The 11774-nt window shown below is 29.8% G+C and overlaps 1 protein-coding gene across 1 annotated transcript; it reads right to left on the reverse strand.

The window, feature by feature from the left end:
- Positions 1-3917: 3917 nt before the first annotated feature.
- LOC145163919 (uncharacterized) lies at positions 3918-4447 on the reverse strand. Its single transcript, XM_079082658.1, has 2 exons — positions 4351-4447; positions 3918-4015 (listed from the first exon to the last, which is right to left on the reverse strand). Exons 1-2 carry the CDS (start codon positions 4439-4441, stop codon positions 3918-3920), a joined length of 189 nt encoding a protein of 62 aa, XP_078938784.1. The 5' UTR covers positions 4442-4447.
- Positions 4448-11774: the final 7327 nt, after the last annotated feature.

Genomic DNA, 11774 nt, shown 5'->3' on the forward strand with positions numbered 1-11774 from the left:
AATATTTGACTTTACCGGTTAGACTTTGGCCAAAAAGTTACTTCTTCATCCCTTAATCTTTGGCTTAAGCCACTGAGTTTGTTATTCCACAAACAAGATTTTATAACAATAATTTTTTTAATTGTTCATAAGAAACTATGTTGACCAAGTCTATTATTGTCAATTTGTTTTAAGTTTAAATAACAAACTATGTTGACCTAGTTTATTATTGTCAATTTGTTTTAAGTTTAAAGGTAATCTCCTTAATATTTGGCTTAAGCCATTGAGTTTGTTATTCCACAAACAAGATTTTATAACAATAATTTTTTTTATTGTTCGTAACAAACTATGTTGACCAAGTCTATTATTGTCAATTTGTTTTAAACTTAAATAACAAAGTATGTTGACCAAGTCTATTACTGTCAATTTGTTTTAAGTTTAAAGGTAATTTCCTTATGCCCAAGGGTATAATTGTCAACACGAGCACATACTCTACAAATTTTAATTTCTTTCATGAATCTTATATTCTTATTTATGCAGGTTATCATTCCAATTATACCGTCAATCATAAACACTTTTCAAAATAATTATATGTATATTTATCATGTTTCAATACATAGAATCCAAACATTTATGATTAAATCCTTTAATAAGGAAATATTATCTTTAAATCTTTTCAAATTCATGTACCATTATCAATTTCAAATCCGGTCATTTAATTATATTTTATTATTATGGATGTAAATCATATATTTTTTATAACTATTTTAACAGAATATAATATCAGGACTCATGTTTTCCAATTATACCCTTTTCCATATTTTGTTAAGATATATAGATATAGATATCTTATAAAATCATTGTTTACCATTCTATATATCTTTATTAACCCTATATAATATTACGTATCATACAAATCACGAAAAAAAATTGTTTCTTCAACCTCTCAATCACGAAAAAAAATTGTTTCTTCAACCTCTCTTTACACTTGCTGCTGCCTACTTCCATCATTCATCATCCATAACAAGTTTCATTATCCTCTGCAATGTTTGTTTTTGTTGTTATATTATGAATCATGTATGGAATGGTGTTTTGAATATGTTTATCATGTATGCAAACTGCTTTATTTTTTCCTTTGTTCGTGTTAATTTTTTTTAATAATTCTAACTCTTCTTAATTCACATTCTGTCATCGAACTTCCTTTGCCGAATGTTATTTGATTTCAGTCTTTATTGAATTGAAAACTGTTTTTTTGGTGAAGGTGCGGTTTACATTTTTTTCCTTCATTAAAACAACAATCATGACAACAATAATCGCTGTCAAGGTGCATAAAGCCAACATGCTGGAATATATCGATGTATTAGGCAACAATGTTTACAAATAATATGGACCATTTATGTTACAATCTCCTAAATGAACATGTATTCAATATATTCTGCCACATGGATCATAATATATTTTCACTTTCAATGTTGTCCCATATTATCATTAATAACAATTATATTTCAACTATTTTTTAAAAGTAAATACACATTATATCATCCTACTTTGCAAATCTGCAACAAGATCTCAATATTTGACTTTACCGCTTAGACTTTGGCCTAAAAGTTACTTCTTCATGCCTTAATCTTTGGCTTAAGCCACTGAGTTTGTTATTCTACAAACAAGATTTTATAACAATAATTTTTTACTATTGTTCGTAACAAACTATGTTGACCAAGTCTATTATTGTTAATTTGTTTTAAGTTTAAATAACAAACTATGTTGACCAAGTCTATTATTGTCAATTTGTTTTAAGTTTAAAGGTAATCTCCTTAATCTTTGGCTTAAGCCATTGAGTTTGTTATTCCACAAACAAGATTTTATAACAATAATTTTTTTTTATTGTTCCTAACAAACTATGTTGACCAAGTCTATTATTGTTAATTTGTTTTAAATTTAAATAACAAACTATGTTTACCAAGTCTATTATTGTCAATTTGTTTTAAGTTTAAAGGTAATTTCCTTATGACCAAGGGTATAATTGTCAACACGAGCACATACTCTATAAATTTTAATTTCTTTCATGAATCTTATATTCTTATTTATGCAGATTATCATTCCAATTATACCGTCAATCATAAACACTTTCCAAAATAATTATATGTATATTTATCATGTTTCAATATATAGAATGCAGACATTTATGATTAAATCGTTTAATAAGTAAATATTATCTTTAAATCTTTTCAAAATCATGTACCCTTATCAATTTAGAAACAATCATTTAATTTAATCTTATTAAAAAGGATTTAATTCGTCTATTTTTTATATATTTTTTATTTAATATAAAATCACGACACATGTTTTCCAATTATATCTCTATATTTGTTAACCAACTTTAATTCGTTATTATCTTCACCAATATTCTTTAATTCCATTATTTGTATAATCATGAGGACTGTTATAGATGCTTCAACAACTCTATTTGCTAGAGGTGTTGGCAAAACTGTTATTTCCATATGTTCAGCAAATGGACATTGCTTACTTTTGATTTATTACCATATCACATTAGACGAACCTCACAATTGCAGGTGTGTTCATTAAAATTAATAAGATATAAGTTTTTTTAGACTGTTAAATTTTAAATTAATATATACTTTTATTTTAATATTTGATATATATTATGTATGTTAGGACATTTAATATAATTATGCCCTATAGAACATAATATAATTTTAAGATCCATTTATAGGTTGAAATCTGTGTAATACACATGTTGATAACATAAATGAGCAAAAATAACAACTTACTTTGAAAGTATGTTGCTATAAATAACAGAAATTGTTCATGTTACTATTTTTTGTTAATAATTTTTTTATAGTTTTTCGAACTCAATAAAATTATATATTTCAGGACATAACCCTAAAATAACAATCGAAATTATATAGGTTTTGTTCATAACCCTAAAATAACAAAGTATACTTCGAAATAAAAAAAAAACAAATAATATTTAAATAATAAATTCCAAAGACGTTTGTATGTTTTTTATGCGTTCCTCCGTGTTTAACGCGAGTTATAATCTAGTCAAGAAAACTATAAACAAAAAACCTAGGTATCAGCTTTGTTCATTCAAGTTTCAGGATGCCATTTCTTATTATGTTTTAACACTCATTCATGTTAAAACTATTGGTCCTCTTGATAGAGTATATAAGGTGTGTATTCCTTCCATATTTCAAACTACATGCTTGAAAAAAATTTGCCAATCACAAGTTCACACTTTCTCAATCATATCAACTTATCCATACAGAGAATGAATATAATATATATTGCTTGGGTGTTCTGAGAGGCAAAATCATCAATATACAGAAGGGGGGCAAGTGTAAATTACAACTGCGGGCATCCATGAAAGAAATCAACAGTGAGCAAGGTGAAAATCATGTTTGAGTAAAAATTTCAAAACTAAAAGGTATACAAAAATGACAATTCAATTGATATATGAAACAATCGGAATAATTATTATTACTGATTCACAAAATGAAAAGAAAAAAAAAAACTTTGAAATGAGGCAAAAATTGTACAGATGATGCAAGCTACAACAACCTGAAAGAAGTCAGACACAACAAACGAGCAGCCAGGAAGTAATCATAGCTCGGTTGGTTAAAGATGTGCTTTTTGAACTACCACTGATGGTGTTTTTATTCAAAATATACTTTTTGATTTCATTATCCAAAAACAAAAGTTGCACAAAATCCTCCTAGTCCTTTTCCTTTTCCTTTTCGATTTCATTCAAGGGTCAACCTTCACCATAAATACCGGAGACAATGTAAATGCATAATTTAGGTATTATTTCTTTTTTACTAAATGGAATTAAAAGAGAGATGACTTAATCTGGTAAGCTATATATAAGTGTTTTTCTTTTTTCCCTCATTTATTTTTCCTTTCCACTTTCATAAAGCTTAGACAAGAAGAAAAGATGCTAACCTTTTGCATAATTCATTGAGGTTCCGATATCCGTTGTAGAATATGAACCACATCAAGACAATTACCAAAGCATCTATCACAAGTTAAGTAGTCAAAAGACTCGGGAAAATGTTCATGAAATAAAATGCAATCCACCAACTATTAGGTATTATGTATTTTTGGATTTAACAATCTAAAGATTTAAACTTTGAATGCATTAAACTAAGAACGATGTCAATGGGACAAAAATTGCAATTTTTGTTGGTGGGACATGACTTGCTCTTGATCTCTTGTATTTGAAAAAGACGTGAATGCCCTATGCATCTTTATCATCAAAAATATCCCTACAAAGCTTGTCCAATCACATCCACTTGTGTCTTAAAAAACCAACAAAAAATAACAAATTGAATCATGGATGAAAAAGGATACTGAACAAATAGCGCTCCCATGGATCCAACATGTATAGTCCAAAAGTGACATTGTAAAGGAAGATTTTGCGTTGAGCCCAGTTCATAGACATAATATCAAACCTAGGACTACAAAAAAGCACATAGTTAGAACTTAGAATCTATAAAAATTGTAAAAGAACATTATAACTATTTACATGTGATGTTATCAAGATTAAAAACACAAGCACACAGAAATATTCTGCTAGTCAATGTTGATTTCAAACATATATTCCTTAGTACTATGATAAAGCTAGATGTTATAAGAAAGGGAACCCCATGTTGTTTAATATATTATTAAGTATTAGCAATCCTAATGGAAAAATGAAACAAACATGTTAACATTAGTTCAAGTGAAGATAGAAGAGAGTGAACCTTTATATCACCTCAAACAAACAGCAGAAGTCTAGATTTACATTTATTGGAAATCAAATTCATTAAAAGTTTTATTGCATGTTTTACAATTGTTTGTTATTTCATTACAATTTCCACGATCATGTATGGTAAACAGTAATTCGAAAGGAAGAGCAGCTAGCAAAGAGGGAATCCCCCTCCTTGATAGAATTAAAGTACCACCATGAGATCGAGTTTCCTTGGTGCGAAATCACAAACAAAATGTTAATCTAATTCCAAAATTCAAGTTAAACAATGTTCATAATCATGAAATTGAAGATCCAAATACTCGAATCAAGAGAAACAAGTTATAAGCCTCCAGATCTACATCCAAATTCCTAGACCCATTTACAATAGCCTCAGGAGGTAATATAATCAAACAACAGATTATACCAGTGTTCTACCAATTTCAAAATGACTGAAATCCCGTCAACACATATGTGTGGGAAACCCCAGGATTTAGCACAAAACCCATGAGAGATAGAAGCGAACCTCTAATGGAAACCTTTTCGCTTCTGTTGAGAAATCGGGCAGCAAAAGGTTAGGGACTGAGGATTTGGGATGCTCCAATCATACATACTTATAAAACTAGCATTTTTTCTTGAATCTTATGCATTTGAAACCCCCTTTTTTAACTTCCTCAAACCACATTCATTTGAAACCCCCTTTTTTAACTAATGCAACTCAAAAGTTTTCTTAATTATGATTTAACACTCAAAAGTTTTATAACTTATATTATGTTTAATTAGCATTTAGTGAAAAGTTTACTATAAAAAGGCCAATCTTTTGTGTCTTTGTGTTATATAAAATCTTACATGTAAGAAGGATTTGAAGATATTGTGATTCAAAAGTTTTCATATAGTTGAAGCATTCACGATCCAAATATGATGATTTAAAGAAATGAGTTATTTCACATCGATGGTAATTGTAAGATGATTTTTTCTTTCAACCAAAACAAATGAAGCTTTTATATTCTTTCTTTATATTCAGTTTCTCATTTAATCTTTATACCCCATCCGTCCCAAAATTATAGTCCATCTTTCCTTTTTGATTTGTCCTAAAATAATAGTCCACTTCTAAAAATAAATAACATTTTTACCAAAATAACCCTTCATTATTGCTAAACAACTAAGCATTTAATGGAACATTAAATGCAAAGTAAGGACAAAACTGTCATTTTATTGTATAAAGTTAGTAGTAATTAATGTTTTCTTAATCTGTGTGTTTTTTGTCTGTGGACAATAATTTTGGGACGGAGGGAGTATGTGATTTGTGTGTATTACTCAATCTTGAATATGATTCTCCAAACATCAATGTTTTGCTTGGAATATCTTTCTGATTCTTCTTTTTCAAGAAAAATATTTTGATTGCAGGTTAGTGAAGAATTGTCATCAAGTTTCTATGGTTGAGTGGTGTTAAATGAAGAAAGAAGATTCATAAAATGGATATAGGTTTTTTTATTTGAGCAAAGTTGACGAATGTTAGTTTTTTCTTTTGATTTAAATGTATGTTTATGTAACATCTTTATTTATATATTCAACCACCCAATGCTCTTATTTATTTGATTGTAGTTTTTCTGTTTTGATTATGTTTATTTTCTATTATTTTTTTGCTGGGTTATTCTACACAACATATTTAAAAGACAATATTTAAAAGATAACATAATTTTGAACATTTGATATGTAATTATGATAGACTTATCATGATATGTTCTTCATATGAAAGTAATTTATCCATATTACTACGACAAGAATTACATATGACATTTACGAATATACATACATATATATATATATATATATATATATATATATATATTATATGTGATTTGTTTAACATGTATATGCACCTATGTATGTTATAAATTTATAATTAAATATCATTATGCTTAATAATTGAAGGGATTAAAATGATGCATCAAAACCAATTATTTAGACGAATATAATAATAATAATAATAATAATAATAATAATAATAATAATAATAATAATAATAATAATAAATATACATTTCCAAGTACCGCATTCAATTGAAACTCACACTACAACTCAAGAGTTTTATAATTTATGTATATTTATTAGTTACAACTCAAGAGTTTTTAACTTATGATTATTAATTAGTAATCACTAATAACTTTTTATTTTCCTTTCTTTTATAAGGTTGTAAAGTTTTGCTCATTAAAAACATTAATGTATTTGAAGAGATTTGTGATTTAAATATGAAGTGTTAATATAAATGTTATAATAGATGTTTTGGTGTTTTTATGTTATTAAAAGTTATAGTGTTTATTTTTCATATTTTTTATTATTCGTTGTATATATATCTTTTTAAATACAAATGTTATAATAGATGTTTTTATATTTTTATGTTACTAAAAGTTGCAGTTCATATTTTTGTTCATTCGTTTTGTTACCCGTTATATTATCATTCATTTGATATATAATTTACACAATTTTAAACGGTCTATAAAATTATCAAATAATTGTATATATCACAATGACTTAAAAATTAAACTATAATGTTTAATAAAACTAATATGTTAACTATATGTTTGCTTTACTACTAACATTTTGTTTCAAAGTAGAAATATTAAATAATAATTTGGTAATAAATTTTAACTCTATAATTCTATTCTCGCGCAACGCGCGAAGATTCGCCTAGTTTCATATACGAGAGAGAGAGGATCAAAAGCACAAGAAATGGCGATCGAGAGATTTGAGCACATGAGTCCGTGTACATTGTTCCTTAATAGTTAAATTCCTTTAGTTGTCACAACTCACCCTTTAAGTTTCTTAAACTTCACATTTTCAAAATGAAAATTGCATTCAAAGAACTTTCAAGTTTCAACTGATTTTTATTTTAAGTGACTTATTCTTAAAATTATACATTTAAATGCCTTATTGAACACAACTAAATAAAATACATGATTACCTAGGATTAATGGCTACTATTTTTCCATATTTTTTTTGTTGAAAGACGATTGATATATAACTTGTGTTGTATTTTATCGGTCTTATAAATCAACTCAATTTTATTGATTTTAAATAAAAATGTTTAACCAAACTCATTTACATATATTATGGATAAGTCATTAGTTAATATTACGATAATTATAATGGTTTCTTAAAGCTAAAGCGGATTAGTATGGGTTGGTTTCGGTTTTATACCAACCAATATTCATCCTCACCAAAATGTATTTCTAAGCAGTCTCATAACTTTCATTCTTTTTTTTATAATGTCCCATTTGATTTTAAGTTGTTTTTCTATCAAAGACTTTGTCTGTTTTTTTTCCGGCATGTTCTTCTCTAAATTCGTCGATCCAACCTTATTAAAATATGACTACAAGGTCTATATTCCCCTTTTTTTTAGTTTACACAAATCGATAAAGCCATTAAGGTATCATTATCTAATAGGATTTTTGGTTTATTCTTTTTCTTATATTTTTCATAATCAACAACATTATTATGGGGATTTACGTCTCTTGTTTGAAAATTACATATTTAAATACCAAGATGTAATCATGTAAACAACATACACACATATTCCATAAATCACACCATTATAACAACAATGGTTTATTCTTTTTCTTATATCATTAATATATTTTTGGTGGTGTTGTCATCATTCAATCGAAATCACTTTTTTTTGAGACATTTGGATCTTACACTTAACACATAGCGGTTGGAACTTTTTAACAAAAATCATAAAACTTTGATACATTAGATATTCTATTTAAAACATAAATCATATAGATACATTCAAGAACCCATCAAAATGGAACAAATAACAATATTCCAGGAATCACACAAAAATTTTAGATCCATAAGGTTGAGGGGAGTGGTGTTGAGCCCACCGAGCTCCAGCAAAAAAAAAGGAAAATTTAGAAGAAGAGAGGGGGTGGGTTGCAGAGTTGGAAAGAAAAAATATGGAAGAAGTCAAGAAGGAGAAATACTTGGTAGTAGTGTGTCGAGTTGGGCTACCAACTATCCATTGATGAGATCGTGGCGCAGTGTGTATCGAGATCACATCGACATGTTGAGCCAATCCATTACGTATAGTAAACAATATGTACTTCAAAAAAAAAAAGAAATTGATTCCAAATATCACACAAGGTCACGACATACCTAGAAAAAGAAATTGATTCAAAATCTAACAAGTAAACGAGATTCCATGAAATCGCTCAAGGGCAGCGAAGTACCAAACTAGAAAAAAATTGGAACTAACTGTGATTTATTTTTAGAGAAAATGACAAAGCTAGCCAAATTGCGTAATGCTTTTTCACTTAATAGCAAAAAAAATAAAAATCCCTTAGCCCAAGATAGTCATGCAAAACGTATGTGATTAGCGAAAACTCTTTCAATGGCGGCTCCCAACAACCAGATTTTTTTCTTGTATTCTTCTGTTTTTTTTTTCTTTTTCTTATAGTTGTTTAGAATGAAATCTAATAGTAGTGGTGACATTTTTTTTGAAAAACAAAAAAAAAGGAAACCGTAGGTTCTTGAGTCGCCTACAGTGTACAACCAATTAATGCACAATTTGTGCATTAACTGGTTGTACACCGTGGGTGACTCAAGAGACCTACGGTTCCCTTTTTCTGTTTTTTTTTTCAAACTTTGTTACGGGTCTTGTTGAACTTTTTGCCCATTTCGTTTTTTAGGATCATGACCTGTGAGTTGTTTAGTTAATAAAATCATAAAAATGTTGTAAGTATTAAGTATGTTTTTAGGTGTTTGAATTTGTTATATTATTACAATATTATGGTTAAGATATTATCTCTATATTTGACATTCTTTTTCTCATTCCTATATCTAGAATATACAATAGCCTCACCCCCTCCCCCTCTCTCTCATCTTTAATATATATTACAACAGAAATCTTATGACATTATCTTAAATAATCTGGGCCCTTGATTATATTTCAATCATATGTTTTCCACCCTTAGATCAAATTGATGACATCATCTTTCCTAAATGGAATGTATTTAATTCCAATAAAAGCTTTCCAATTATCAAACAAAATTAACTTATATCCATTGAAATGGAATGCATTTAATTCCAATAAAAGTTTTCCATATTTTAAATATTGAATTTCCGATTATAAAGATTTTAATATGGTTAACTTGAAAAACTTATTACTAAAAACAATTTCAATTAAAGCATTAAATATCAACCATTAATATAAATCGGTTTATATTAGTAATTAATATAAAATGCATTTTTATTAGGAAACCATTAATACCAAAAAATCAGATTCAAATTATCACATACATATATGATTCATCCTTAAAACCGCGGCTCACATTTATTTTCAATTGTTGCTTTTCTTCAAGCCTTCTCCTACAACATCATTATTATTACTTATAACTTACATAATCATTATTTACTTCAAACCTTCATTGTTGTGCACTAGAAGGTTAGTACCTTCTTTCGCTTTTTATATTTTTTTTCGATTATTTTTTTGTTCTTGTATCAAATATATGTATTCATATTGTAACACTTGTTCCAGGTATTGATTTATTTTTATAATTTTTAGGGTTTTGTGCATGGACTCGGCGAGTTGGGGCGCTCCAACTCGTCGAGTAGAGATTGTTAAAGGACGCGGGGTTTGGGTCCTACTCGACGAGTCGGAAGGCCCCGAGTTGATGAGTAGGAGCTGTAAAAGGAAACCCTAATTTTTAGGGTTTGCACCCTATTTAAAGAACTTATTGTGCCTCTTGTGGCCTCCCTTATCACCCTAATATCCAGAGGAAACCCTAGATCGATCTTGAACCTTCTTGAGTGAGAGAAAGAGCTTTTGTGAGTGATTTTGGGGCATTTGTGAAGGATTATAGAGCTTGAAGAGGAAGGAACAAGGAGAGGAGCAGTAGATCCAACATCTACTCTGTATTGACCATCATTTCGAGGTATAAAGTCGTCACTTTGATCTCTAGTTGATTAGATCCCTTTTCTTGGAAGTAAATGGCCATTTTTGGTGCAAGATGGAGTCAAGCTTGGATCTGGACTTATCACAAGGATATGGTTCCAGATCTGGACCTCTCAAGGTCCCCAATGACATAAAGTTGCTCACTTTATGCAGCCTAGCCCCTTTCCATGCACAAAAACATTGTAAGAAGCCTAGTTTTGAGGTTATGGCCTTGGAGGGCCTTGCATGCACGAAAAGTTTGCAACTTTACGTGGTATCTGCACTAAGGGAGTTTAGATCTGGAGTTTGGGACCATAGATCCCACTAAAAAGGGTTGAGCTTGGAATGGACTGAAGGAACTCATCGAGTCCCTTAGCTGACTCGACGAGTCGGAGTAGGGTTTGCCTGTTTTTTAGTTTCTGGATAAGTGCAGTGAAGAATTAGGGTTTTGGTCCATTTAGAGATTAGTTTACTGGACATATGATGAACTCGACGAGTCACTAGGGTGACTCGGCGAGCCGAGGCGGGATTCAGTGGAATTGATTCAGGAGGAACTCGACGAGTTACAAAGGTAACTAGATGAGTTAACGAGTTAGGCAGCTAACTCAACAAGTTGCTGGATGCACTCGACGAGTTGAGGTCAACAGGGACTGTTGACCTTGACTTTGACCAGGGTTGACTTTGAGAGTAATTATGGGATCATGACAAGTCAATCATTTAATGTTTATAGGCAGTTGAGTTGGAGCAGCACGTGGTACATATATGATTATTGTTTTCTAGCACAACATTTGTGAGAGGTGAGTCTTTTCACCATACCAATGGGTCTAAGGCACCAAGGCCGACCCATTTTCTGATATGTGGTACACTAGCTATAGTAGAGATATGTGGTATGATAGTTAGCCTTATGCTAAGTTGTATGCTAGTGATTTTGTGACATTTGCATGAAAGACCATGGGGGGAGCCCATGACACTTGGATATAAGACCATGTGGAGGAGCCCATGGCTGTCCGGCAGGGAAAGACCATGGGGGAGCCCATGACACTTAGGTGTAAGACCATGTGGAGGAGCCCGTGGCTTCCTTATGCAGGGATATGTGGTAGAGATAGCTTTTAT

The sequence above is a fragment of the Lactuca virosa genome, chromosome 3, assembly GCF_052849685.1.
Source record: "Lactuca virosa cultivar CGN04683 chromosome 3, Lactuca_virosa_CGN04683_v6, whole genome shotgun sequence".
Classification (NCBI taxonomy): Eukaryota; Viridiplantae; Streptophyta; class Magnoliopsida; order Asterales; family Asteraceae; genus Lactuca; species Lactuca virosa.